This window comes from Hakea prostrata, chromosome 3, assembly GCF_041222555.1.
Source record: "Hakea prostrata isolate BN-2017 chromosome 3, UWA_Hpros_2, whole genome shotgun sequence".
NCBI lineage: Eukaryota > Viridiplantae > Streptophyta > Magnoliopsida > Proteales > Proteaceae > Hakea > Hakea prostrata.
In genome coordinates this window covers 13,205,713-13,233,464 of record NC_142602.1, presented here as the reverse complement: position 1 = coordinate 13,233,464, position 27,752 = coordinate 13,205,713, and the positions used below count along the sequence as shown (strand labels likewise).

At 38.3% G+C, this 27,752-nt stretch overlaps 4 protein-coding genes across 5 annotated transcripts; 2 read left to right on the top strand and 2 right to left on the bottom strand.

Annotated features, from left to right (window-relative positions):
• Positions 1-373: 373 nt before the first annotated feature.
• Positions 374-6,069, top strand: LOC149020902 (RNA polymerase I-associated factor PAF67). The gene is made up of 7 exons (XM_089149124.1): positions 374-1,055; positions 1,597-1,928; positions 3,984-4,323; positions 5,027-5,175; positions 5,257-5,350; positions 5,638-5,709; positions 5,807-6,069. Exons 1-7 carry the CDS (start codon positions 513-515, stop codon positions 5,849-5,851), a joined length of 1,575 nt encoding a protein of 524 aa, XP_089005250.1. The 5' UTR covers positions 374-512; the 3' UTR covers positions 5,852-6,069.
• Positions 6,070-7,279: 1,210 nt separating this feature from the next.
• On the top strand, positions 7,280-8,201 carry PSAH2 (photosystem I subunit H2). The gene is made up of 3 exons (XM_089149123.1): positions 7,280-7,463; positions 7,572-7,698; positions 7,868-8,201. Exons 1-3 carry the CDS (start codon positions 7,336-7,338, stop codon positions 8,045-8,047), a joined length of 435 nt encoding a protein of 144 aa, XP_089005249.1. The 5' UTR covers positions 7,280-7,335; the 3' UTR covers positions 8,048-8,201.
• Positions 8,202-9,030: 829 nt separating this feature from the next.
• Positions 9,031-11,714, bottom strand: LOC149020900 (rho guanine nucleotide exchange factor 8-like). Its single transcript, XM_089147417.1, has 7 exons — positions 11,411-11,714; positions 10,976-11,092; positions 10,494-10,645; positions 10,324-10,398; positions 9,973-10,233; positions 9,571-9,891; positions 9,031-9,483 (listed from the first exon to the last, which is right to left on the bottom strand). The coding sequence occupies exons 1-7, from the start codon at positions 11,712-11,714 to the stop codon at positions 9,031-9,033; spliced, it is 1,683 nt and encodes a 560-aa protein (XP_089003543.1).
• Positions 11,715-13,280: 1,566 nt separating this feature from the next.
• On the bottom strand, positions 13,281-25,849 carry PC-MYB1 (Homeodomain-like protein). 2 transcript variants are annotated; one of them, XM_089149122.1, is made up of 13 exons: positions 25,575-25,849; positions 24,601-24,724; positions 24,148-24,408; positions 23,340-23,394; positions 22,224-22,281; positions 21,877-21,971; positions 21,660-21,763; positions 21,034-21,162; positions 18,955-20,809; positions 16,926-17,242; positions 15,886-16,003; positions 14,361-14,579; positions 13,281-13,791 (listed from the first exon to the last, which is right to left on the bottom strand). In XM_089149122.1, the coding sequence occupies exons 3-13, from the start codon at positions 24,258-24,260 to the stop codon at positions 13,654-13,656; spliced, it is 3,201 nt and encodes a 1,066-aa protein (XP_089005248.1). In that variant the 5' UTR covers positions 24,261-24,408; positions 24,601-24,724; positions 25,575-25,849; the 3' UTR covers positions 13,281-13,653. The 2 variants fall into 2 exon arrangements, with proteins under 2 accessions (XP_089005248.1, XP_089005247.1); XM_089149121.1 differs by lacking the exon at positions 24,601-24,724.
• Between the last annotated feature and the right edge of the window lie 1,903 nt (positions 25,850-27,752).

The window sequence follows — 27,752 nt, the reverse complement described above, 5'->3', positions numbered from 1 at the left end:
TGTCACTCGGGGAGTCGTGTCGCCCCTAGCGACACAGTGATATATCGCCCTATCCCCGACACAGTGTACTGTGGACTAAGCTCCCGTCGCGATTTTCGTACCAATGGATCCTACAATGTATTCTTTTTTTTCTTTTTTTTTGTACTGACTTTTTTAATACTGGAAATGAAATATCATCCGCAAGAGTCGAATCCAAGACCTCTCCATGAATCTTTACCACTCAACCAACTTTGCATTGACAATCCTACGATGTATTCGCCTCTTCATTGAAACCGTAATGCCGTTGGATGTTAATGTTCCTTTTGAACAGTCGAGATTATCTTCTACTATATTTCTCTGTGGGGACAGTAGATTCTCATTCTCCACTCTCAGCGTTACTTCTGATCTCTGGTCGCAAAACAAAAACCCTAAACGGCGAATCTCTTTTCTTCTTCTCCCGCAGTTCCTGCTTGCATTTGATAAAATTTGCGAGTTTAATCGTTTCTCTGCCGACCAGATTGAAAGAATCAGTCATGGCGGCCTCTTACGACTATGACGATGTTGCCGGGTACGACGACAATGGCGGAGGCCACAGGCAGGAACAAGATCAAGGGTATGATCCTAACTTCGTACCAGACCCGGTGAAGACGTTCGTGGTTCATCTTTACAGGCACATTAGGGAGAAGAATGTCTATGAAATTCATCAGATGTACGAGGGTTCGTTCCAGAAGCTTAGCGATCGGATTTTCAAGGAGAGTCCTTGGCCTTCTGTGGACGCGGTTGCGTCTTACGTCGACAACGATCACGTCTTCTGTTTGTTGTACAGGGAGATGTGGTTTCGGCATCTCTATGCAAGGTTGTCACCAACGCTGAGGCAGAGAATAGATTCATGGGACAATTACTGTAGTTTGTTCCAGGTTGTGTTGCATGGTGTGGTCAATATGCAATTGCCGAATCAGTGGTTGTGGGACATGGTCGATGAGTTTGTTTATCAGTTCCAGTCATTTTGCCAGTACCGAGCTAAGATGAAGACCAAAACTGAGCAGGAGATTGCACTTCTTAGGCAGTACGATCAGGTATCACTTTTAAGTAATCAAACATGACAAGAATGATGGCGTTTTTCTATGCTAATCTGTTTCTTTTCATGTTCTGTTTTCTGGTTGTACTTCATTGCTTGATATCGGTAAATTTAGTTATTTATTCTATTAGAAGTTCTAGTTTTTGAAATTATGGTTTCCCCTGTTATTTGGAATTATTTTCCTGCTTGCTGGATGGGTGCGAGAAGAATATTGATGTTTATATTCTCTTTGTAAGTATATTAAAGATTCATTTTTAGCCATTTATGAATTACTTATTAGATCCATTTCCAATCCTATTACTACTTTATGGCTTTAGTTCGGACGTACACTTTCTTCTCGGTCTCATTGGTATCATAGAGATTGGTTCAAACTCGTCCTGATTAAACGACTGAGAAGCTAACTGTGCACTAATGACCTCTTGTAGGCAGCGCTTTGTATGCTTCCATTTGTCTAATTTTTGGTGTTTTCTATATAAATCACGAAGACCAACTATTATGCATTTTTAACCCCATTATATTACGATTGGTATTTTTTACAGGCATGGAATGTGTATGGTGTGCTCAACTATTTGCAAGCACTTGTGGAGAAGTCCATGATTATTCAGATCTTAGAGCAGGAGAAAGAAGGGCTGGAACAGTTCACTGCTACTGATGGGTATGACTACAATGGTGGAAGCAATGTCTTGAAGGTGTTGGGTTATTTCAGCATGGTGGGTTTGCTGCGAGTTCATTGTCTCCTTGGGGATTATCACACCGGTCTCAAGTGTTTGCAACCCATTGACATCAGTCAACCAGGTGTTTACACTAGTGTTATTGGAAGCCATATAACCACCATATACCATTATGGGTTTGCCAACCTTATGTTGCGGAGGTATGTAATCTTTTGATGTTATGTTCATTTTTCACTTGAACTTTGGATATTTGTATTATATTCCTTTAGTGTAGTAAATGGAGGGTCATCTTTTTTCTCTCATGATCTCTTTCTAATCTATGATATGATGCCCCATTTGGTTCTTAATTTGACTGTAGTGGTTTTAAGTTTTTCAACTCTCAAATGCTACAAAATTTTCCATGCCGAATCATACTTATTGGGGAAAAGAGTGAAGAAGCTAATCCAGGCATCGTGGAGTATATGAATGGAAATACAGAAGCAATTCGCAGTGAGCATCACACATGGACTAAACGCTGTAGTTGCAAGAAGTGGCAGGAAGCAGTGTTTAGGGGAAAATGCAGTAGAAGAAGATCCTAAAACCATATGAACTTAGAATTTTGAGATATTGATTCTGACTTTGCCTTTTGATTTTTAAACAACAGTGAGATACGGGCACCATAGCTTACTGCAGGAACTGAAGAAGTTGAAATGATGCAGGCATTTCAATACTATATGTTGCAAAAGTTTGATAATGACATTTGTGGGCTTTAAGTGTGTGCATTTTCAAACATACATTATTATTTTAAACTGGATAAATTACTAGGGAATGACTGAAATAATGAAATTTAGAAATCATTTTATTAGTCCAGCTCCCCCCACTCACCCCATTTATTCATTAGGCCATGCTAAAAGCAGCCCATATGGGGCTTATTAGTGTATGGCTATCAACAAAAACAAATAGATGGGGAATAATGGACATATCACGACCTTCTCGGCTCTCCACTGCAATGTGTCAACTGGATCAAATGCCAGTCCCTTTTTCCTCAAACCCAAATAGCCAAGGGAAATTCCATGGAAGCCAGCAAGGATGCAAACAGTAGCAACCAGTGTTTTCAACCGCCTTGTTTTTAGCCGTTTAATTGATGCATTGTTTTTTTGCCCCTTTTCACTTAAGCGCTACCTTGTGCGCCTTATTACCTCATTAAGGCTAGAGCAGCCACTTTTTTGACATTTTATACATGAGGCATGAACCGTACTCAACATTGAGAATCAATGAATCATTAAATGGACAATGACTTGGAAATCGGAATAATAAGATCTATTAATTTATCGTATTGGCCCTGTTAGTACATAGTCATTGTTATGATGCTTGATGAGATGAACTTATGTTTATGTTCTTTTTTTGGATGATTTATCATAATTATGATTCTTGAATGCTTTCTTTTTTTTTTGAATGAATGTGACTACTGAATGTATGTTTAGCTTATTATAGAAAGTAGTTGTATTGAAAAATAATTTAAAAGTAATTATATTGAAAAATTTTGACCCAACTGCTTTAATCACCTTATTGCAGCCTAGGTGCCGCTTTGTTGCCTAATCGCCTAGGCAGAGCCCCAGTCACTTTGGTCGCCTTGCCGCCTTTACAACCTTGGTAGCAACATTGTAAAAGGAGTTGCATTATATAATGGTAAAGGAGGCAGCAGGGTTCTAAAATTCGAAAAATTAGGAAGTTTCCAATTGGTCCTTTCTGCTTGGAGCACAAAGCATAAAAGTTTTTAAACAAATGTGAATTATTCATTGAGAATTTCTATAAATGAAAATAGAAAGTAACTACTAACAAAGAAAACAGAAGGTAAATAACTTCAGGTAGACCGCTAGCTAAACTGAACTAAATGACTCAGTTGAACAAAAACAAACCAACCAAAAAATAAGCCAATTAAAAAAATAATAATAATAAAATAAGCTACTCCTGTATGCCATAATACCCATATTTTAGGCTGATAATAGTGGCCTTTTTCGTTGAAATCCTATGGGATCAAAAGCCAAGCATATACACAACCCAATCATAGGCTTATCTCTGAGCAAACAAGCCCTTGGTGATGAATCTCCATCAGGGAAAATTCAAGTATTTTTTTTGTTCATATACTTTACTTTTAATATTTTGTTTATATATGGTGCATCCGTTGGTAGTTCAACTAATCATTTTTATAGTGTGTTTCGTGTTGTAATGATCTTAGCAATCCAGCACCAACATCTTATTTAGCTTTCCTGCAGGTATGTTGAAGCAATTCGTGAATTCAATAAGATTCTCTTGTACATCTATAAGACCAAGAATTATCATCAGAAATCCCCACAATATGAGCAGATATTGAAGAAGAATGAGCAGATGTATGCCTTATTGGCAATTTGTCTCTCTTTGTGTCCCCAAGCGAAACTTGTTGAGGAAAATGTGAACTCTCAATTGAGGGAGAAGTATGGTGAGAAGATGATAAGGATGCAGAGATATGATGATGAAGCATATTCTTTGTATGACGAGCTTTTCTCATATGCGTGTCCCAAGTTCATCACCCCATCAGCTCCAATTTATGAAGAACCTCTTGTAAATTACAACCAGGTAAATTTCCTGTTCCATAGCTTTCCCTTATACTTGGAAGAAACCATGTTATTTAATCCATGGGACTATTAACCAACTATTATGTAATTCTTTTTATTTATGGGTAAGGGCTCCCCATGGTACCAGTTTAGGAGAATAATTGCATGCCACACTAATGGCAATGTGTAAAATGGTATAATCCATATGGGGTTCGCATGGTTAGAGAAGAGAAAACTAATGAAGAAACCCTTCTGAGAAGCAACTGATATCATGACATCTTGGGATTGAAGATTAAGGTTACACCCTATCATGCAGGTTTTGTAGATACAGTCAATTTAGAAGTGTGTTCAGTTTATCTGCAAATTTTCTGTGTTTTGTTTATACATAACATAGTAGTTTGCAGCATCTTGGATTGTCATATGGTATGGCTATTCTCTTGTGAACCTTTCCCAATACATTCTCATTTTAGCTCCACATTTATAACTGCATGTTCATGGAAGCTTTTAAAATTTTCATATGGGTTTTTACCTAACGAGTCCATTATCCAACTGCCCAAAAGTTCCAGTCTTTTACGAGGGGAAAGTAATGTTTTTATTTTATCCTTTGCTGTACGGTGTAGTTCAGTTATTTCCTGTGCTTTTTCTTTGACATTTGGCATGGTGATCCTGAATCCCAGGGTTTAGAATTTTAGACAGACAGATGATGTACGTATGCCTTTTCGCAGGATGCGTATAGACTTCAGTTGAAGTTATTCCTTTATGAAGTCAAACAGCAGCAGTTGCTAGCCGGTGTCCGCACCTTCTTGAAACTGTACTCAACGATATCTATTGGGAAGCTCGCTACTTATATGGAAGTGGATGAACCCACTCTCAGGTTGAGTTAATATCATCTGGAAGTTATTCCTTTTTGTACTCTGTAATTTTGTTAGACATTTATTTGGGACATTTTATTCAGGACGATCTTGATGACTTACAAGCACAAGACACATGCTGTTGATAGTGAAGGAAAGATTATCTCCAATGCTGATGTGGATTTCTTCATTAACGATGTATGTGCTTGATTCTACCATCTAATTTTATCTCGTGTTCTTGATAAAACAAACCCTTCAACAAGGTTCTTGGGTTGGAAATAAAGGGTGTGTGTTGGTCTAGTTATCTGTTTAATGTTAATGACTCGAGTACTTTAGGTATTTGTTCTACAAAGCTGTATACTTCAACTAAGCATATAATTTTGCAGTATGAACTATCAGAACTGCAATTGTTTTTTCTTCTGTATTTATCTTCTTTCTTGACTCTGCCAAGAACTCATAAAATTGCATTGTGGCTGTTATTGCAGGACATGCTTCATGTTGTAGAATCCAAATCATCGAAGCATTATGGTGACTACTTTATACGCCAGATTGTAAAGGTCTGCTTCTATTCATGCTTATTGGTTATTGATGCTTGAGATGTCTGGCTGTGTTTTTTCCCCTCTAATGTATCTTGTACTGATGTATCTTATACAGTTTGAAGAGATGATCACTGATATGGACAGAGTAAAACTGGAGTGAATACTCAGCTTATACTTAAAGATGTATTGTCTTCATCCACATTGTGTCTGTGTCATGGGTTTTTCTCTGCGAGAGAACAATTTTGTTATTTTTCAAGATTTACATTGTATTTGCCCTTCTTGCTTTAAAACAGTGAAAGTAGGTTGTCTAATGGATGTAAGCTAATCTAATTTTCTCGGGTTATTCGTGGCAATATAACAACAGCTATTAGTAAGTTATTCGTCAATGTATGAGTTGTTTTTGGTGTGCCAAAAACAGAGAAATCTGAGGATCCACGGAAAGGAGAGATGATCAGCATTCTGGACTCAAAATCAAAGTAGATAAGCAGACCTTTTTCGATTTTTAATCTGAATGATTTTGCAGTCAAATATCTCTGGACGGTATAATGGTTTTTCCTCTTAATATAACATTTGCATGACGAAAAGCTAGCCATGTGATTAAAGAGCTTCCACTGCAGAAGAATTTCTCCATATTTTCCTTTTTCCTGTAAAAGAGTAATTTTAAGGCAATGTTCGGATGGTAAGAAAAGAGAAGCAAAAAGAATTCTCTCTCTTTAAAGATGTTTTACTTGAAGCTTTAGTAACATTAGGATCGTTAGTGAAGGCTAAAATTTACGATCGGATTTAGATTCAACTAAAACTCTTTGAGAGGTGTATTGTGAAATGATTAAGTTGATAACTATAATATTACTAGTACACATACCATACTGTTAAAACCATGTAGGTGTTTTTTTTCACCTTAATAAAAATCACCTACAGTCCTTCACTCAAAGGCACTTTGATGCAAAATTTCTTTAGTTTTATTTCCCAAAAATTCTATTAAAGAAGTGATGACTCATGAGGCTTTATAACCTTTTCCTTTTTTTCTTTTCTCTTTGTGTGTGTACATGTGTGTGTGGGTGTGTATACCATCCCTAACTTTTTTGCAGTAATGTCATTACGACATGGGTTTAACGTTTCATTCAGTGGGTTTAACGTTTCATTCAGTTTTTTACATATTAACTCCATAATCAGAATTTAGATCTTCTCCATCGAGTCTACTCATATAGTCATTTACCTATACTCAAATGAGTGAGGGATCTACACTTATATGAAAATAGACACAAATAAGGTGAATGGAGAGTATCTGGACTTTCATACGGAAGGAAAAGTCAATGAGTTCTTACCACTCAAAAAAAAAAAAAAAAAAAAAAGAAAAATTGATTTAGTGGGTTGATTTTGTTTGTCTTCTTGCCACAGTGAGTGGCCGTGAGAAACGCCTGGGTAGATCATTTTGCGCGCAAATTTTGAACAGATAGGCTTATCCACCATAATGCCACGTGTCAGGCTACACAGGAATCCAAGATTCTCGTAAGGCAAACACAGTGCGCCACCTGGCTTATCCAAATCCTGCAAATGTTTCGAGTTAATTATTTCTAGTCTTTGTCTTTCCCGGCCGAAGGAGAAAAAAAAAAAAAAACACCTCTGTGAAGAGCAAGAAGAGTAATGGCGTCTCTGGCAACCATAGCATCTGTACAACCTATCGCCATTAAGGGCCTAGCCGGAAGTTCCATCACAGGTACCAAGCTCTCCTGCAAGCCAACTCGTCGGAATGTCAACCGCACGAACCTTAGGTACCTCACTCGATTCGCCCTTGAATCACTAAATTTGGATTCCAAACACTTCGGCTTAAAATTGGATTTTCTGTAAATTTTGATGAGTGTGTGTGTGTGTGTGTACAGATCAGGAGCAGTGGTAGCTAAGTACGGTGACAAGAGTGTCTACTTCGATCTGGAGGACATAGGCAACACTACTGGCCAATGGGATTTGTATGGTTCTGATGCTCCTTCTCCCTACAATCCTCTGCAGGTACGTCATTTACCTATTATGTCCTTTCTTTCATTTCGTTGATTACTCAATTGAAATGCTGTCTTATGGTATTATGGTTTGCATTAGAATGATACAGTCTAGAAAAGTCCTTTTCTCTTTTATATTTCTAAGTCTAGCCTGGTGAATTTGTGTGAAATTGGAATTGCAGAGCAAGTTCTTTGAGACATTTGCAGCTCCTTTTACCAAGAGAGGCTTGTTGCTCAAGTTCTTGATACTTGGAGGGGGTTTTACCCTTGCCTACCTAAGCGCCACAGCCTCAGGGGACATTCTACCCATCAAGAAGGGACCACAACTACCTCCTAAGCTTGGGCCACGTGGCAAGATCTAATCTCTTCCCCCCCCCCCTTTTTGCTTTGTTAATAGAATTACTATAATGTCTTTTTTGTGTGGGTTCAACATGTAAGTATGTCCAGGATTCCTGGGACAACCTTTCTTGTTATTCAGACTTTCAGCTTTGGGTATTGGTTTGAATTTGATTTCCACAGAGACTGGTGCTTTCTCAGTTGTATATATTGCAGGTTGTCAAGATGGTCAGACCAACACATTCTGTTGCCTTGGTCACCTGGATTGCAAGGGTATCCCGTCACCTTGCATCCAAGCCCCCTCCAATGCTGAGTGGCATATAGGCCTTGAAAACTATTTTGAACCTCTGATAATGCAAAACGCAAATACCTACCTGTTTGTCCTTAGTTTGGCCAATTATAGTTACAATTCCCATCCCTGGAGCAATATTTTTAGCAGTATGGTTTATTGCCAATGAATCATGAATATGGCCATGGCCCAGATTATTCTGTGATAAAATAACCCTAGGAACAAGTTTTGGAAATTCAATTGACACTTTGCTGATGTTCCTTGTCTTCCTGATAATGGACACTTAATTTTCTAAGTTTGGACAAAACCAACCTAGTTAAAAGAAACTAACTGAAGCTAGTTTATATTTCAGTATGTGTTATTGATTTATTGGAAGTATTATATAATTTAACAATCCTAAATAGCTAGGAAGTTACAAACTTTGATATCTCCATGATAATGGAAGGCATACAGAGGTCAGTAGCTACAACTCTACACAGCCAATTACATCTGCATAGGATACAGAAGGAAGCCTCACCCAAATGCATCAAACCTGATACTGTCCACAATAGGAATAAAACAGCCGCAAATGTGATCACTGTTAAAAATGACTCCTATGTGGGGTCTGAATATTTACATTGGGAACTCCAGCTCCACTCAAACTCTGTACAGAATTACTCTCTTTACATTCGTTAATCTCCTTATATCTCCCTCTTCTCTCACTTTCTCTATAGTTCTGTTTCACTGACGAGCAGTTGGACTTCTCAAGTTGCCACCCAAGTTCTCAAGCTTATCTGTGTAGGAAGGTTTCTTGTTGGTCCCAACATCAGGAAGTTTGCTCACACAGTTAGCATCATCATCATCATCTTTACAATTTTCCTCTAGGTTCTCTGATGAATCTTTCTTTTGCTCAGCTTCAATTTGATCCAATTGCCAACCCATGAAGTCCGATAATGTCATTGAGGTAGGTGTCTCACTTGAATTCAACAACTCTAATTCTTCACTAGGGCTTGAGAACTTTACTGGTTCAACCACTGTAAGGGAATCCTTTGCAAGTTGTCTTTTTGACTCGGCCAGCGATGGATCTTTAGCAAGGGAATCAGCATAAAGAACATCTTCGACTCGGGACATGACAGTGAAGGCCAAGCTTTCCAGTATCCTTGAATAGCTTTCTAGAACAGACTGTCCAACATCCTGTGTATCTGAGGTTTCTTAGAGCTTGTGTACATTAATAGAAAATCATTAAGAAAGATTGAGACAATGTAAGCTTCATGCTCATACCCGGTTGAATTGGATCTTACTTATGTCTAATGCTGACTGTGGAATGCCAGGGAACCTCTGTTTTATAAGGATTAGAATGCTTTCTGCTCTCTCTTCAAATAGCTCCCTCTTTTCCAAGCTCACTGCTGAACCCCATGAAGACTTGCTATCTTTGTTGCTCATCTTCCTCTTCCAGATTATAATGGATGCCTCGATCCTGTTCTTGAGGTCTAGGATCTTGTGTTCTGTTGAAAGATCCATAGTAGAGAGGAATTCCTCTGGATCAAAATGTTCCACTGTAATACTTCGATATATAGAGTCCCCAAGGCTTGCTCTCCCATTCTAACACAAATGAAAAATGCATAAGTAAATAAATTACGAGTGTTTTATAGAAATAAAATGCAGCAATCTTGCTCTTCTTACCTTTGGGAGGGACTCAATATAGTTTTCAGGAATTGCCATTTCTGATAGAACCTGGGCGTTTATGGCCATTGCTGCTTTTAGTACCTGGTTTACAGATTCCTTTTGGAACTGCAGCCATCTTCGTGATACATCAGATAATCCTTCAGGTGGTACCTTAGCAGTGGGTAACCACCACTTGTCATCATTCCTACTTTCAGCATCATCTGCATCTCTTGACACATACCAGAACTCATTCTGGTCCTTAAAGTTATCTAGGTAATCCTGTTAATCATGCAGAGAATGAAAAATGGTAGCTGTTAGGTCTCCCCAGCTCCGAACCATTGAAAATCATTTAAGTTCTGAAGTGCTTACAAGGAGCATGGCATCAAGTTTCCTCAAGGCTGGGATATTCATATGCAGATCATTTCGTTGGCGTGTTACCATTATCTATTTGATCAGAGAGGATTATAAGGGTGTCGGAAGTAACATCATACATATAACAAAATTGATCCAGAGAGACTTCCAGGAGAGAAGTATTTCACCTCCATTGTTCCATCTTTGGTTTGCTGTTGGGAAGGGACCAATTCAACAACATGATCGGTGACTGATAAGAGCCAATCAATTTCTTTTCTCCATCTTATTTTCCTCTCAGCAGGCATGGGCTCCAGGCGCCGTTGTTCACCAAAGACAGAAGCTGTATAAATTAGGAACCTTAAGAAAATTCACAAGCCAATTTACTGATAAAAGTTACCATGTACGCAATTTGTTTTCAGAAAACATGTACTTTGAAATTCTGAATACCTTTGCTTAAACCCTTTATGAGGACTTGTTTTTCCTAATTTTCAAATAATGATAGAACATATGCAGTCAGTGTTCTAGAAATGTATCAGATGAATGAGGCTCTATTTCTTTCTTTCTACATTAAGCGTTGTAATTTTCATTCATCATGTGTAGACCCTGCAATTTCAGTTTTATTTATTGTAACACAGCAAAGGAGACAGTCTCGAACAGGAACTGAAACCACCTGCGAGGTTGGTAATGGCATTCGACAGAGCCAAAGCTGATGAAACACCTTTCCCTCCACCCGACATATCTTCACCCAAAAGTAGCTTAGTGAACCTTTCTTTCATCAATTCCATATCTGAGCCAAACCAGACAAGAGAGGGGGGAGAAGAGAAAAAGAGTTCAGAAAGATGATGAATTGATATGAATAAATAGATTAAAGAGATCTGTACTTGAATAACCTTTCCAATATTTGAGACTCAATTCAGATATCTTTACACCTTAAAAGCATTATTACATTATGGATTGTTTTCATGTTTCAAAGGTAAAATGCATGTTATGACCTCTGTGGTGTTTACATTCTGTAAGAAAATCACAGATAGAAAACCAAGAAGGTCCTAAGTATATAACTATTTAGCTTGTTGATATGGAGAAAAAGTGTGAAGCCATTAATTACCTGAGTTCTTGTCTTTGGCTGGGGGGCAGCCACCCCCAGCCGCACCACATTCTCTGTTTGAACGTGACTTGGAACCACCACCCTCACGAGTCAGTACAGAAGCACTTGGCTGATTCTCAGATGTCCTATCAGACCTTGATCCCTGACTTCGGAGCAGAGCCTTATTTTCATCACCCATTGATCTTCCTTTAATAGCATCAACAACCAGGCTCTGGGCCTGGCGACCAGTCATCTCAAATATCCCTTTGAAGGTGAAAGACTTGGATTTCTGAATGATGGGATCGTGTTCACATGCTCTAACCATTGTGGGTTCCAGCAGGGATAGGGATATCTAAGAGAAGAACATGGTCAAGGTAAATACAGTTGGAACTACTTGAGAGATAACAGTTGTTGCTGCTGTTATTGGAGAAAATCACTGTGGTAAGAATAAAATGAGAAGACAGGGACGGCGGAGAAACCCCTCTCTCCCTATAGGAAGGAAGGAAGGAGAGAGAGAGAGAGAGAGAAAGGCTGAGTGGCAGATTGCTGTAGGATTTGTTTTGGTCTCGTTTTGCTGGAATTTTGGTGAGTTAGATGCAAATGTGGAGAAGATTGTTGATGGGCTTTGTGTAGTTTTCCTATTTTTGGTCTCCAACATAGAACGTGAGGTGCATGTTTTGAAGAAGAAAAGGAGAGGTGTCCGAAAGATTATATTAAACAACTGGAGATAATTTTGTTGGAGGTTTGAGGCTTTACTTACCTCTTCTTTGAAGAGTCAATTTCCCCCCAAAAAGCCCGGGAAGACATTCAAGGAAAACCACAAGTTAAGGTTTAGACTTTAGATAGATGGGTCAGAGAGAAATGGATGTATGGTTTTGAGCTAAAGATAGATTATTATCTCTTAGATAGAACAAAAAGTTGATCTTGGGAACACTCAATTGAGATTCAACACTAAATAGTGCCAAACAAAGCTAAAATGTAACTGATCGATTCTAAGCAGTTTCTACCGCCAATAAACCGTATTCCTCTTTACGGGATGAATTGGATCAGAACCGCCCATGCCATTTGGAGCTTCCTTCAATTCATGTCTGAAGATTAAAATGCGTATAGCAATTGTCTTTTAATCTTTTTTCTTTTTTCTTTTTTCTTTTTTGGGTAATTTTTTTGGTAGAAGTTTTTTTTCTTTCTTTTTTTTGCAAGAGATATAGGGTGGTGGTGTATGCCTTCTATGTGTGGCTCATAAAACATATTATTCTAATATTTGTTGAGAAAAATTGAGAGATTCTACCATTGGTGTCGGGAAAAGAAATCTCTATGGTGTTCTCTTTTCATTACTTGGTGCAATGTCTTGCATAAAATTTCTGCAGAAAAGAGTTTCCAGAATGTATGAGACACATCATGGATTTGTTCACAAGCCACCCCTTCGGCCCTTCCTTCTTTTCGGACAGCTTCATTATTTTACATTTCAATTGAATAGAGAATGAAGAAACATCATCAAAGGATATCATTCTTAATAACATAGCACATGTACAAGGTGTGCATATTGGCCCAGATACCTCAGTTCTAAAATAGAACAGTACATATAACCATCCAGAAGTAACAAACCATGGTTGTCTTTTGTGCCCTTTTATTTCTATCATTGCAATGGAAGTTTCTTCAAGATCATTAGATACATGTCAAGAATGAGGTGGGATAACCAAGCACCTAACTTATGTATGTTTAATTGTTCCTGGTGGAATCTTGGATTCACAAGGCTCTGTTAATTAACTTGGCTTCTCACTATAGGGTAATGTGGTGGGAAAACTTAAACAACCCCCCCCCCCCCCCCAAAAAAAAAAAAAAACTGGGTCTTGGTCCATCACCTTCCAGTTGGAACATTTCCCTTGAGAAGCTCTGCAAGTACTTAATGAAATTAATTTCTAAAGGTCCTCCAACTGGGATTGTTTACAGTCATGACCGAGGTGTACAGTGTTTGTATGGTTTTCAGGGGGGAATTCAGGAGTAGCCGAGCATTGAATTTTGTCAGAAAATGGAACAAAGCAGAAAAGTTTGCAGTCGTTATTTACAAAGAGGTAATAATTATGCATTTTTTGAAGTCCAAAAAATAAGTTGATCTCTTCTACACTAGCATATTAATCAAATACAAAGATACAGATTTTCCTTTTTCAAGTAAACAGAAGAAGAAAAAAAAATACATATATGTATTATACATATAATTATATATTTCAAAATGAATCCTCAGGCATCAGCCATAGGAGCCCACCCTACCTGCAGCCCTTAATCAGGTAGGAAGAGGGGCTTGAGGAAAAGCCAGCTCCATAGATGGTTCCAACAGACCTCCCGATCTCTATTTGCTTCTCAGGGGTCGCACATCCACTGAAATCAAGGACCCGTTGCTCACTCTGCAAAGGGAACAAAACCAATGAACACTCAACACAACTTTTCTCTGATACTGTGGAAAGATCTAATAGTTTTCTAAACGAGAACCTACACCTCTATTAAGTATCTAATGCCCAAGCTGAACTTTGCTGTCCAGAGTGAAACATTCCCAACATGTTCATAAAAGTGAACACATTGGAAATGGAATCTTTCTCAGTATAACCCCCATTATCCCAAATATAATTATTGATTCCACACACAAATATCCAACACTTTCAAATCTTAACCACATTACTCTCAGGAAAGAAATTTCTCTTTTCTTTCACTCCTAGAACCAAACAACAGCTAGAAACTCTTCAGTCTCCAGAGGATCAAACACAGCCTAATGGTTGATGTCAGGTAACCTTCATTTTTCAGTAGTCTACAATCATGATCAAAAAGTGATACAATGGAAACACCAATCACATCCCATGGATGTGTAACAATTCAGAAACACCATCATCATACTTTTAGAGGCAAGATAATGACAGAACACTGGAAAAATAAATTAGTTTAATATAAATTCAACCTAAATTAAGAACAATTATCATACCAAAACACCACAAGGCAGCTCCTCATCTGAGATGTGATTACAGTTTTGGGCCGAATTCCAGTCAGTGGAGCATCTTTCCTTTGAAGGTATTACAGGGTTATCAGATGCCAGAATCTCCTCCGCCTCAGCCACTACAGCAGCAGTATGTTCACTGAACTGTTTCATTAACCCAAATGCATCATAGCTTCTCTCACCAGGGCTCATGAAATATCCAATGTCCTGCATGAAGTTGCACTCATTAAATGCACTAGGAGGGGAGGGGCAACCACAACTCGCACAAATTTGTGTGCTCTGTACAAACATGACATGTGACACTCTTAATCAGATAGAACAAATACCATAAAAACAGACATGGACATACCAAAAAAAAATTCAATATGTGCACTTACAGACAGAAAGAGAGGATAAAGAAATAGAGCAAAAATTAGAAAACACCCCCCCCCCCCACCCCCACCCCATACAAAAGAGGGAAAAAAGGAAGAATAAAAAAAAGAGAGAGAATGTGGGGTGGGGGCATGTGCAAAATTTCAAGTTGCATGTGGAGATTAAAGTCACAAATTCCCTTCGCTCTAGAAGTTTATAATTCAAGTAAACAAGGGCATGCTTGTTGATCCCAGAATTAAAGCTGTTACCCCTGTCAAAGCCTGGGGCCTGCCTCTTCCACAGATGCCGAGGCCCTTCTTCCATAATCGAAAACCTCCAAGAGTTGTCGCTCCTCTCCCCTGCTCCTCGACCTGCACCTTTCCTCTTCCATGAAACCCTCACAGCTGAAACCGCTACCTCTCCTTCCTCCTATTTCAGTGAAAGACTCTCTGAAAGTAGTTTTCACTGATTCCCCTATTATCCCTCCCCTCTCCCCTCACGATCATTTCACCTTGCCCATTTTACCCTCCCCTAAATGTTCCTTATTGGGCCCCATGGCCCATGGGCCTAAGCCCTTCAACCCAAGCTCCACTCTGAGTCACCTAAGCGATCCTTATTGGGCCCTATGGCACTTGGTTCTAAGCCCTTCAACCCAAGCTCTGCTGGTGACTCAATCTCTACCGAGCTCGATTTGGAACCTCCTTCCCCCCCCCCATGCATATCCTTGATCGTGTTGAGTGTAAAAGAAGTAATCGATCTGCCAAGGCACAACCCATTTGGAGACGACTTCTTGGTTGACCTCAAGTCCTCTAAGAAAAAATCCGCTAATTAGTCTCATTGGCCCTGTTCAGCACATCTTCTTTGGGTCCTGCCCATATTGCATTTTCAATGCTCTTTAATATTTGCTTTATTTCTGCTATGTTGTAAGTGTGTTGTTGTTTTAATACAATTATTTATTCATCAAAAAAAAAACCAGTCTCAAAGGTAAGGTATCTGTTTTCCAAAAAAGCATTGCAGTTCCTGCAGTCAATCGCTTGGGTTCTCAGCCATAACCTTTCTAGAAGTAAAGTGTATATTTGCAAGTAACGCTTAATGTTTCCAGAATGTATATCATGAAAATGGAAAAGTAGAATAGAGTTCAAATAAACAGGCTTTTAAATACCTCAATTGTTATGTCTGTATCAACTCTTGGTCCAGGCAGAAAAGAGTTCATGAACCAAGGGGACTTCCATGCAGAGGGAGACTCGATACTTCTTTTAAAATTAGGGGTGTCACCAAACCTAGAATCAAAGAGTGCACGCCAATGAAACAAGACAGGAACAAGTCACATCAGAAAAAGAAAAAAGAGTAATGCAGTCATGGACTACCAGGAGCAGTTTCAGAACAATAACAAGCCATAATTCTTAAGTAAGGGTATATCTAAATGCATATTTTGTAGCCAAAGTTTATTTCATTAAGAAGATTCACTACATCATAGAATATTTGAAGCAATGCAGAGATTCCAGTTGTCTTTTCTTTCTCTTGCAATTTCAATTCATTAAGAAGATTCACTACATCATAGAAGATTTGAAACAATGCAGAGATTCCAGTTGTCTTTTCTTTCTTTTGCAATTTCACTACAATAACAAACTACAATTCCTAAGTGGACATCTATTTATAGACATTCTATCTCTCTCTGGTACAAGTCAGTTTCAACCTTGGCTAACTCGTACCAAATTTTGACCACTTTTGACCTGGTTTTGTGAATATCTCACACATTTCCATTGTTGCAACCAGTTTGACTCGAAAGGGAGATATTTTATTTGGCAAAATAAATCTTAAAATTCTTCATTGCAGAATGATAAACACATGGTGGGAAATGGTGGGTCCATGTGGCAAGATATAGAGGAGTCATGCTAGCACCCATCTCACAGGCCAAAATGAGTAAAGAAAGTGATTCATATTTCAATCCACAGTTGCACACAAAAGATTACCACAACAGAGAACCAATCTGAAAAATACACAAAATAGCATTTTCAGACTCTTCCATGCTTCTATAGGGCTGGAAGTTCACCACTGATCTAGTGCCCTTTATCTATTCCCTGAGATTTGCAGTGCTAGAGCATTCAAATATCACGTTGTAGTAAAACTCAAAATCATGCAATAACATGTTATACAACAATCAAACTGTGACAAAATTGTGGGCAAAAAGGATGCTCTTACATGCTTAAGCTTTCAATATCAACACTATCCCCACCATTTTCAGATGCAACTTCTAGCGGACCTGATGAAGTAGCACACTGTGTAAGTGGCACTACATTCTTCCCATGCCTCTTTCCTCGAAAAGTAGGAGAGACAATTACAGACAGGCATGGCTTCCCTAACAAAGATTCTGAACGGCCACTTTGCAATTTTTCATTTCTTGGAGTTTTGGTACCAACACTCAAGGTCTTGTTTGTATGGCATCTATCTCGATCAGGAGAAAATAACATCATATTATTCACATTCTGTTCAATGAGTACTCCAGAAGGCTGTTGCACCTGGAAAAATGTTTTGTAATATCAAAATAGATAGTCAGCCATTATGAAACAATAAAATCATCAATGTTGACAACTAAACAGACAGTTGCAGCAGTAAAGATAACAATTGCAGACAAAGGTGCAGCAGAACCAAAAGCCAACAATAACTTGGATTTCTCGACCAGCAGATAAACCACAGTTGGCTAGTTATATATTAAGCCTACCAGCATCAATTTACATCCAATTGAACACCCCCCCCCCCCCACCAAAAAAAAAAAAGGAAAAAGAAACCAAGACAAACAAAACAAAGGAAATTGACACAATAGTATTTAGACATAACCCTGGAAATTTTGCATTAATTTTATAGAGAAAAAAATGGATTCAAATGGAACTTAGGTTCAGATATATGACAGTTAGAACAGTGACCTTGCAACCCTGAAAAGCTGCCCAGCTGTTTCATTATGTCCTATTGATGTAGTTTTGGGAACACTATAGCCTAACTACATGCACGGCAACAAAATTTTGCCTGGATAAAACTAAACAAAACTTTGGAGATACTAATATATTTATCATCCCAGAACATGGCAACACCTGAGTTCAGATTACATAAAACATCATATCAGTAAACTAGATCAAGAATATATTTATGTTTTTGCATGCATAAAAATAGAAATTATATATGATTTTCAATTTCAACTGCCTAAAAAACAAGGCATAATAATGCATAGTTATGATGTCCATGGTGGGAGATCTCGCGAGATCTCACGAGATATCTCGTTTTTTCACCTTGGCGAGATGAGATGGAGGGCGAGAGCAGAGAGTTGGGATATCTCGCTCGAGATCTCACCATATCTTGCTATATCTCGCTATAACTCGCCATATCTCGCCCTAGATCTTGCTGGAACTCTCAATTTTTACCTTTTTTTGTGGATTTTGGCTGAATTTTCACTTGCAACTACTCTTAGCACATCTACAACAAGGAAGATCAATCATTCTCTACTTATCTTATGAATTTATGATTTAATGACTTATATAGAACTTCTAATGGTTGTATAATTATTTTATTCTTGAAAATTGAGATTGTAATACTCATATGGATGGAATTTTGATAACATTTAAGTTAGTTGATGCATGTGATATACTTGCTTTTCATTTATATGCCTCAAAGGTTCTATATTACATGGTGTATAACATTGCATTCCCTAATCCTACTACATTTTGGTTTCACACTATGTGTAGACTTAGAATCATACATAGGGTTATTTCTAACAAATCCAAGGCCACCCCAACATGTTCAAAAGGCCTTAAATAAGCTAAATACCAAGTTTCAACCCAATTGGGACACTAAAACCCACCGAGTTGACGCCAAAAAATTGTATATCTCAACCGAGATCTCACCGAGATGGTCAAGATCTCTCTCTTTCAAGGTGGCAAGATCTCGAGAGAGAGCGAGATCTTCTACCATGATGATGTCAGCTTCATTTTTTTGTGAAAGCACTAGTTATGTCAGCTGAGATGACTAAATCAGTTTTAAAACCAAAATGGAATAAGATTGACAGACAGCAAATAAAATCCACTAGACAGATCTTTAGTTGAATTCCACACCTATTACAAAAATATAAAGTTCACTTACCATGGAAAAGATTTCAGAGAAAATTATTTTCTGATAAACTAAGTTTAAGTAAACAATTATTCACAACAAGCAACGGTAGAAAAAAAAGAGCAGAGTCAACCTTACACCTATCACCACATCCCTGTCTTGTCTTCTCCGGAGGATTAGTATCATCAAAACCTTTCTCTGAAACCTTTTCTGGAGGATCACTAACACCTGTTTGTGCTTTGGAAGCATGGTCCGAATTTTCCTTATCATGAATGAAGGGTCCAAGGTTCTTTTGCTGGGCATCTGAGGGAGAGAGAAAAGCCTCCTCAATAGAACATAGAGAAGCCCTACGACGATCCACCTTGTCATCAAAAACAACATCCAAAAAAGAAAAATCTCTCGCCAGTTCAGACGTACAAAACATTCCTTGATTTGTGTCCCTCACAAGTCTTTTATCACTTTTTTTTTCTTGCAAAGGAGACAAGAGATCACGGCTCCGTTTCTTCAAGATTGATGGAGTACATATGAAGCTTTTGGCAGCGTTTTTTAGTACAAGATCGGGACTACAATCACGAGCTGGTGAATCCCATAAGCTGTATGGGGAAGAGCAATTCATAGAAGACATTGTAAGTTGGCGTATCCCAAGGGGACTATATGCTTGCTGCAAATCACTAGATGAAATGAGATCACAACTGACAAAAGGGATCTCCAAGCTTGGAAAACGGGGATGTTCATAATATAAAGCTCCTGTATCCGGATTCTCTGTATGCACAGTTGTGCTTTCATCCATGCAAGGAAGCATTTCTGTCAGTTCAGAAGTCAGGGAACTAAAAATGTCCACAGGAACTGATTTTGAATCATCCCTTGACTGGTCTCCTTCCATTCCCAGGCAAAACTTGTCCATCTCACCATCAGAAGAACATGTAGATACATTAAGATGAATGAAATTATCACGTGAGCTTGTAAGAAACCCCAATTCTTGATTTCCAGTTGACCCATCTTTTGGCTCATTGCATTCACTACCACGTATAAGTTCACTCTCACCAGTGCAGACCAGAGAAGGAACACTTGACAAAGGCTGAGAAGTTGAGGCTCCCATCATATCAGAAGATTGTAATGAGTAATAAGACTGCGAAGTTAAACTTCTATCTGCTTCAGATCCCTGAATGTCAGATTGGCAAATAAATGAATTTACACATCCATCCAAGTTAATATTTGAGCAGTCAATCTGGTTTTCCATAGAAAAGCATCCATCAGTCCTTGATTCTGGGAACATAACCCCACAACGATCCCCTTCGGATTTTGATGCATGATCCTGGCCATCAGAACCCAGAATCATACTTCCCATTGAAGTAGCAGCAGTAAAATCCATTGACTCCTGTAAAAGAACAGGTTCTGTTTTGTGGTTTTCATCAACATGTTCCATGCATGGTGCTGATGTTTCAAAGAAAGCTGGAGGTTCCTGGGCCACTTCCGGTGAAGACATCCTAGGTAATTCATGGGAACTGAAATGGTCATTATTGCTCTCAGAGACTCCAAACTCAGAGAATATGTTTTGCTCAGACAAATCAACAGAGGATTCTAGTTCATGAGATAACTCTGGGACTTCTTCCAATGGATAATACTGTTGGGAACATGACAGCATACAAGAGTTTTGCCCCATTCGTTGACTAGCCTCCTCCGCTGACAGTTTAAATTCCTGTGTTTGTACTGAAACTGCATGAGCCATGTCGTGATCAGACTGGGAGCAACCAGCAGCAGTTGAAACTTGGCTACATTCTGATATTTCCTCTGTTTCTGCCACATCTTTGAGGACACTGTTTTCTCCACTGCTTTGTTGTGTCCTCAGTGAGGATGATGGCATGCACTGGTTGGGGTTTGACAAATGAGGCAGACCTTGAAATTTTGTAAGCAAGCCTGAAGCCAAGTATGAGTCCAACTTCTTTTTAACAGAGCTGTTCCAGTGATTTTTAATTGAATTGTCTGTCCTGATAGCCACATGAACAATAAAAATACATACAATGGTCACAAAGAAATACAAGACACATAATAAACTAATTCCAACTAGATTAAATAGAAAGAACATTCTCAGCAATTGTAGTAGCATTACTGGAACATAAAGAATGAAGTATGAGCAAAAGGTAATAGAAATGTTGGCTCTTCAAACTTGTAAAATAGTGTCTTTCTCAAGAATGACAGACAGAGAGCTTACCTTCCAGGCAGGAATTTTGTTAACTCCGCCCATTTGTTACCATAAATTTGATGAGCTTGAATCAAAACCAACTCCTCTTCTTGAGTCCATGCATCCTTATTGATTGAAGGGTTAAGATGATTATGCCATCTGAAAATGATTCTCTCACATAAAAACTAGGGATAATGACATATATACTTGTCATAGGGCATTCAAGGGACTGAAATACTAACAGGACCTCCTAACAAAAAAAGGTAGAAGACATACTGCTTAAAGATGGCTACTAAATCGGACTTCATGCAAGACAACAAAAATAGTATAAAGAGCAATAGAAAATATAGAAATGGCCACGATAATTATAGAAAATAAAACGTAAGACCAAAACATAAAAGAGAGAATAGAGGAAGTAAAGACATGGCCTTTCTCGGCAGAAGAGCAAAACCCCAACCTCTCTCAGAAAGAGAAGCTGTTCAGAGAGAGTGTACATAGGTTTCCCAAGAATTCACACCACATAAGGCCCATAAGGCTAAGAGATAAAACATACAAGAAAAGGGAGAGGGGAAGTCAAAACACAAACTGCACCATAAGCAGTTTCAAATTAAAGACAAAAGGTACATACTTATCCAAGAGTAAGTTGTCAATCATACCTTTCACGGCATTGTTTTCCAATTCGCCCAGGTAATGCTTGAGCGATGGTTGACCACTTCTTTGCCCCATACTTATTCACCAGCTCAATTATTATATCATCCTCCTGTTCATCAAAAGTTACATTAGCTCCAGGAATTGGAATTCTTGCCTCTAAGGTGGAATGGCAGAAGGAAAGTGACTGAGAAAAAATGCATCAAAGATTTCAGAGCAGCACACCTCTTTTGACCATGGCCCTTTGACAAGTTCTGGATTCAAAACCTTCTGCCACCTGTGGAGGCATTGAACATCTGTCCTATCTTTGAAACACTCCGCTGTTAAGAGGCACAATTGAACACATAAGCAATTTAAAGACAATGAAAAGCAGAAACGAGGAATGGAACTATTCAAGAACAGGCTATCGAGATAATTAAAAGGGGACCAGTTGCAAGGTGACCAAAGCACCTGGACCCACAGGCCCTCAAAAACTAGGCTTATGTTGTCCTGAAACTGTAGAGCCTATCCTCTGATATGGATGTCAGATAGTAAAAAATAATATATAAATATAAACTAAAAATAAGTGATACCTATCCTTTTCCAATTTCTTCCTTTAAAGCGCTGAACAGCCTTGTGCAATAGGTCATCCTGCATGGAATAACAGAGCTCCACTTCAATAGATACAAATTAAAGGTCAAAACAACAGAAAGAAAAAAATGAAAGAGTGTATAAAAAAAGGTTTAGTAAACAGCCCCCACCTGGAGAGGAATTTCCTAGTGGATCTTTAAACTTTAAAAGAAAAGAAAAAAAAAGGGTTAAAATAAAAAGGAAAGAAACTGAAAACACTCACCACAAACCATATCTCCCAAATTTTGTGAGGATTTATGACTGGAAGAGGAAGAAGTCGCAGACAATAGAGGTAGACAAAGAAACAAGTCGAGCATAGGGTTTTTTGTTTAAGAATATTATTTGTCCTTTTGAAATATTTAACTTGCTTACATCAGCACTTAACTGTGATTTCCAATGGCAAGGGGTTTTTTGACATACTTTCACTCTATAGGGGGGGTCTGATTGATAAATTGGATAATGCAGGGGGTGGAGGGGGTAACTCAGGGGGTGGCATTGAAACTTTCCCCCTCAAATTAATTTACCATTTTCTCCCACCTTCTGTTAACATAAAGAAAGGGTCCAGAACTTCCATTTATTTACAGAACTGCCATTCCTACATAGTAGTATTTCTTTTTCTATGGTGGGTCTATAACAACACAAAATCAGGGCTTTCAAACTTGGTATTACATTATAGAGCTTGAGCAAAGCCATTCAAATTAAGACCAAGAGAAAAGGATGTAAAAAAACATATTAAACAAAAACAGCCTGAAAATGTGAAAATAAGGAGCCACTGGGCAGCCAAAACATAAATGAATACACAAAACTATATGTCCGACATAATTCAAAAAACCAACAGCTAACACCGGGCTGCTATTAAGACTAGATGCAAAGAATTCAAAGGAAAGATTCTTATATTGACCAAAAATACCAGATAGTTTCAAGTCATCAAACTTCTAGAACATAAACAAGGCACTGGCAAACATTTGTTCTAGGACAAACCAAATTCTGAAAGTACTGGATAGGTGAATGATTGTAAGACAAACAAGAATTAAGTACAGAATTATCGGGTTAGTTTTCAAGTCAAATACACAGCTTACCTCTTCAGGAGTCCACTGTCCCTTCGTCGAGCGCCTTGTAGGGCCACTAGTTCTCCTACAAAAGTATCATAACATGTACAATAAGTCGATGACCATAATTCTCTTTAGTGAAGCTATGGCCATATGTTGATTTATTATTTGTTTTTTTTTAAGGATTGAAGTAATTCTTCAGGCATAAAATTTTTTACTCAAGGGGTGAAGGGGAGGTGGTTGGCAAACTAGTGATAGGGAACAAGGGGCAGAGATCACAAATCAACCAATCAAAATAAACCACCCATTCCTTGCTTATGTTCTTATGACGATAAATCATAGGTAAGCAGCACCACTTAACTAAAAATGTTACTGATCAAAATAAGTGGACAAAAGTCATCAATCAGCTTCAAAAATTGCATGCATGGTTGAGCATTTCCACACTCCAAAAGATGAATTCAGGTACAAATCTTTCTACTCACATGGGCAAAATACACATACAAGCACATGGATATATTCATACCTATACACATATATTGGCGGGCAACCACTGAACAGGTAGCGAAACTAGGGTCTTATACATCATAACTTGTTCGCAATGATAAGTCATGTTATCAATCGATGAGAAAAATGAACAAATGTGTTCAAATTGTGCCTATGGTGACAAGGTCAATACCCACAATTTTAAGGAAGATAACATGATGACAATAATAACATACATAGGCACATATTGTAAAAAAAATAAAATATAAAAAAACAGAAACCAATAAAACGCATCCAATGTTTCACCTAAAAAGGAAAGAGAACAAAATGATAAAACAGGTAATCAAAAGTTTACCCATGCATAGGTCGCATCCTTTGTAAACCATCACTGCCCCCATCAAAAGGAACGCTGACTAGGGTTTCTGTTACTTCAGCACTTCTACCACCTTGTGTCCTGTCACTTGCCATTGGTTCTGTCACTTGCCATTGGTTCTTGACCAGAAGGTCACTCCCAACCCCACTCGATGGTAGCTCTCTTCAGAATAGTTTTCCCAGATCATCATATGCAGCTCTAAGAAATAGCAGAGGCTTCCTTCTGGATGGGTGGAAGTACAATCTAAAGAGCAAAGGAAACATAATACAAATACAATAAGAAATTTCCACAGAAAACACAGGTACCATATACAAAAATCAAGGTGTGAGTAGACAATAGCTTTCCCCTCTCCTCCCACCTATCCTCAGAAATTAAGATAAGAAACTACTACTAAGAAGATAGGAAGAGTTTTAGTTGCCACTAAATTAACTGCACCTTTTATGCTGTCACCATCAGCTATGTTTCCTAAGAATGGAAAACAATACAACTTGGGAATGGCAAAGATCCCATTCCTTACATTCTCAACTTACATAAAGTTTCAAACCTGAAGCTTAAAAGTCTGCATTTGAAGGTAAAATAGAACATTAGTTAAGACTTGTCCCCACAATTTGGCAGGTATCAGCTACAATGCTAATCTACAATGCAGAGCGCCTATAACCACACTTTAAAATGTCACAAAAATTGTAGCCAATTAATAAAAAATAAATCATATTACCAATGAGAAACCAAACCCACTTATATAGCAAACAAGAGCAAATATTCTTTTTCACATGAAATATATTTACCTCCATGTACAAAAAATATGGTTTTAAAAACATAACTTAGAATTCAGAGAGCACTTTAGAACTTTTCCTTTTTTTAGCAAAGACGAGTGGTGCCTTCAAAGATTATCTGGGATTTTTACATTCTAGTGAACAAAAATCCTTGTCCGGGATAATTTCTAAGCTCGGGTGCAATGCTGACTTTCGAAATACATCTAAACGACTGATAGAGAAAAAAAATTCATTTGACGGGAACAATAAAAAATAGGTTAACAAATTATTTTCACGGTGTATAGTACCTGAACCAGCAGGGGGCTTCTGAGAGCGGACACGGAGGATTAACTGGGGTTCTTTTTATTTCAGTGGAGCTCAAAATATCATAATCAACCCCAAGGAGGAAAAAAAATATATATATACACATCAAGTCAAGTTCAAAGCTCAGTAGACCTCTGCTAATTCCTACCTTGATATCGTTTTAAGTTTAAACAACCACTTTCCTCTACTCCTGTTAAACTAGGGTTAAAACCAATAAAAGACCCACAGGTTCGCAGTAGCAAAATCTAAGACGAAATTTTTACCAAAATGAACTCGAAATGAAGATCAAGAGATTCAATTCCAAGTTCAACGAGAACGACTCCAAAAACTCACCGAAATGAGTTTCGACCGGCAGAAAACAGATGATTCGGTGAGGCACCAAATCGACGAGATCAATGAAACGCTTGATGATACCGTGCACATTGCAGATCTTAACAAACGATCTCCAGATTGTAATGGGTGAAATCACGCACTGGGATTGAATGTTTGGTACGGTGCTGTAGAGTGAGAATCACAGACAGGAGGAAGAAATGAAACGGTCTTTTATTTTTTTCAAACATAAAAGGGGCGGACTCTGTAGTTCAAACCCTATAGTTAAAGATCGAACAGTTTGCAAGAGATCTACGTTGTAAATTTGAATTTCTTTAGATTACTTTTCAATACCAACGGCAAGCTTCTTGCATGTCCCGTCGCATATAGGCTGTGTGGCCCCTACACCTAGGGAAGCCTGAAAATTCATAAAAAATAAAAATAAAAAATAAAAAAGTTATAATTTTTTATAAGACATCATCTTCTAACAATACAACAACCTTTTTTTTTTTTTTCAAAACTTTTTTAAATTTAAAATTATGGAGAAAGGTATAGTGTAGGCAAGGTTCGATACGGCGACAATCGTCGAAATGTCGGACGATTTTTGAATCACTATCGACTCAGGGTAAATTTGAAGTCACCCTTCACTCCTCTACTACCTGGTTTAGGGTTTAGAGAATGGGGGCGATCGAGAAGATAGTGCTAGATTCAGGATGGCTAGCTGCAAGATCTACTGAAATTAATCTTGATTCTTGATGGAGTTCAACTTACCACTACAGAGAGACAGAGCAGTTGTTACAGGAGCACATCTGTGAATTAGGGAAACCGAAATTGCCAAAGAGCAGAGAGAGAAGAGAGAGAGAGAGAGAGAGAGAGAGAGAGAGAGAGAGCGCTCACATGTTTTTGCAGCGAGAGAGAGGGTTTTTGCAGCGAGTTTTGCAGAAAGAGATTGTCGGAGGCGGGTTTTGTAGAGAGAGAGATCGCTAGAGATGGGTTTTTGGAGAGATCGTTGGAGATGGGCTATGTATTTTTGTAGCGAGAGAGAGATTGGCGGTGGCAGGAACTCCACAAAATCGCTGGAATGTTGCTGCTAGCTCACTGCTCCATGCCTTCACCTGAAACGAGAGAGAGAGAGGGAGACTCGCCGTCGGAAATCTGCAGCTAAGCCCTCTGCTTCAACTGAAAATACTCAAATCACCGGCAAAGGGCGAGAGAGAGAGGGAGAGAGCAGTGAAGTTTTTCCGTCGTCAGAGTCAAAGAAGGTGAAGAGTGGCAACGGCAGTTCGATTTTGGTTGATATTTCGCCGATTTCACGATTTTCTAGCGATTTTTCGACAACTTTCAGACGACTTTCGGTCGATGTCGTGTCCAGTTTCGTGTCGCCCTGCAACGACATGCCGATTTATCGCCGAACGCGACATTTCGGCGATAAATTAGCGACATAATGTACCGTGAATGTAGGTTATCAATCGACATTGGTCAACATACCAAGGGAGAAGAAACACTAAAAAAAGGAAGAAGAATCTTCTAGGTGTATCAGTGTTATTTGTTTTTAGTAGGACCTTGAATCCTATATAATAAAATCAAAATTTCAAGTTGGTTAGGGATGACAAAATGAAGTCGACTCCATGGATCTTTGCACAGCTTTATTTGAAGTCAAATAAAATACAAGGCTTGCGTCTTCTACTCGTGTATTTTTTTCTCGCCACTTCTCTCAAGGTTGTTTGAAGTTCATTAAAACTGAATTAGATCATTTTCTATGCATGGGCATTTAAAAGTTTCTGTCAAATGTGGTCGACTCATCTCAATTGATTTTTCATGTTAATATGTAAAATTACTAAAATTTGTGTCAGTGCATTAAAAATTTAAAACACACAAAAGTTCCTTTAAGAATTAACTTAAACTAAAATAAATATATAATTGTTAAATTTACAATAAGTTTACACAAATCAATAATATATGCTTCTCCTCTTAGGTTTGACAATACTAAATTCACAGTTTCATCCATGCATCATTGGATCCAAGTATGCACCCACAAATGACTTAAAACTATGGATATGATTTGAAGTACACTTTGTTGCACCATATGCAAATCCATTAATGCAATATTGTTTAGAAGGAAATGCCTTCTTTAGCTCGGACAAAGGAATCATTTTGGTCCTTGCATGCTCATGTTCAACAAACTACTTCCTTAGAATCTGA

Coding starts and splice junctions, on each gene's coding strand:
- LOC149020902 (XM_089149124.1), top strand. CDS start 513: ATGGCGGCCTCTTACGACTATGACGATGTTGCCGGGTACGACGACAAT. Junction 4,324..5,026: donor CTCTTGTAAATTACAACCAG/GTAAATTTCCTG, acceptor GCCTTTTCGCAG/GATGCGTATAGACTTCAGTT. Junction 5,710..5,806: donor TTATACGCCAGATTGTAAAG/GTCTGCTTCTAT, acceptor TATCTTATACAG/TTTGAAGAGATGATCACTGA.
- PSAH2 (XM_089149123.1), top strand. CDS start 7,336: ATGGCGTCTCTGGCAACCATAGCATCTGTACAACCTATCGCCATTAAG. Junction 7,464..7,571: donor GTCAACCGCACGAACCTTAG/GTACCTCACTCG, acceptor GTGTGTGTACAG/ATCAGGAGCAGTGGTAGCTA. Junction 7,699..7,867: donor CTCCCTACAATCCTCTGCAG/GTACGTCATTTA, acceptor TTGGAATTGCAG/AGCAAGTTCTTTGAGACATT.
- LOC149020900 (XM_089147417.1), bottom strand. CDS start 11,714: ATGGTTAGAGCATGTGAACACGATCCCATCATTCAGAAATCCAAGTCT. Junction 10,646..10,975: donor TGCCATTACCAACCTCGCAG/GTGGTTTCAGTT, acceptor TAATTTATACAG/CTTCTGTCTTTGGTGAACAA. Junction 10,399..10,493: donor CCAAAGATGGAACAATGGAG/GTGAAATACTTC, acceptor CTGATCAAATAG/ATAATGGTAACACGCCAACG.
- PC-MYB1 (XM_089149122.1), bottom strand. CDS start 24,260: ATGGCAAGTGACAGGACACAAGGTGGTAGAAGTGCTGAAGTAACAGAA. Junction 21,764..21,876: donor AAGGGCCATGGTCAAAAGAG/GTGTGCTGCTCT, acceptor TTTGATGAACAG/GAGGATGATATAATAATTGA. Junction 17,243..18,954: donor GATGTGGTGATAGGTGTAAG/GTTGACTCTGCT, acceptor ACATTTTTCCAG/GTGCAACAGCCTTCTGGAGT.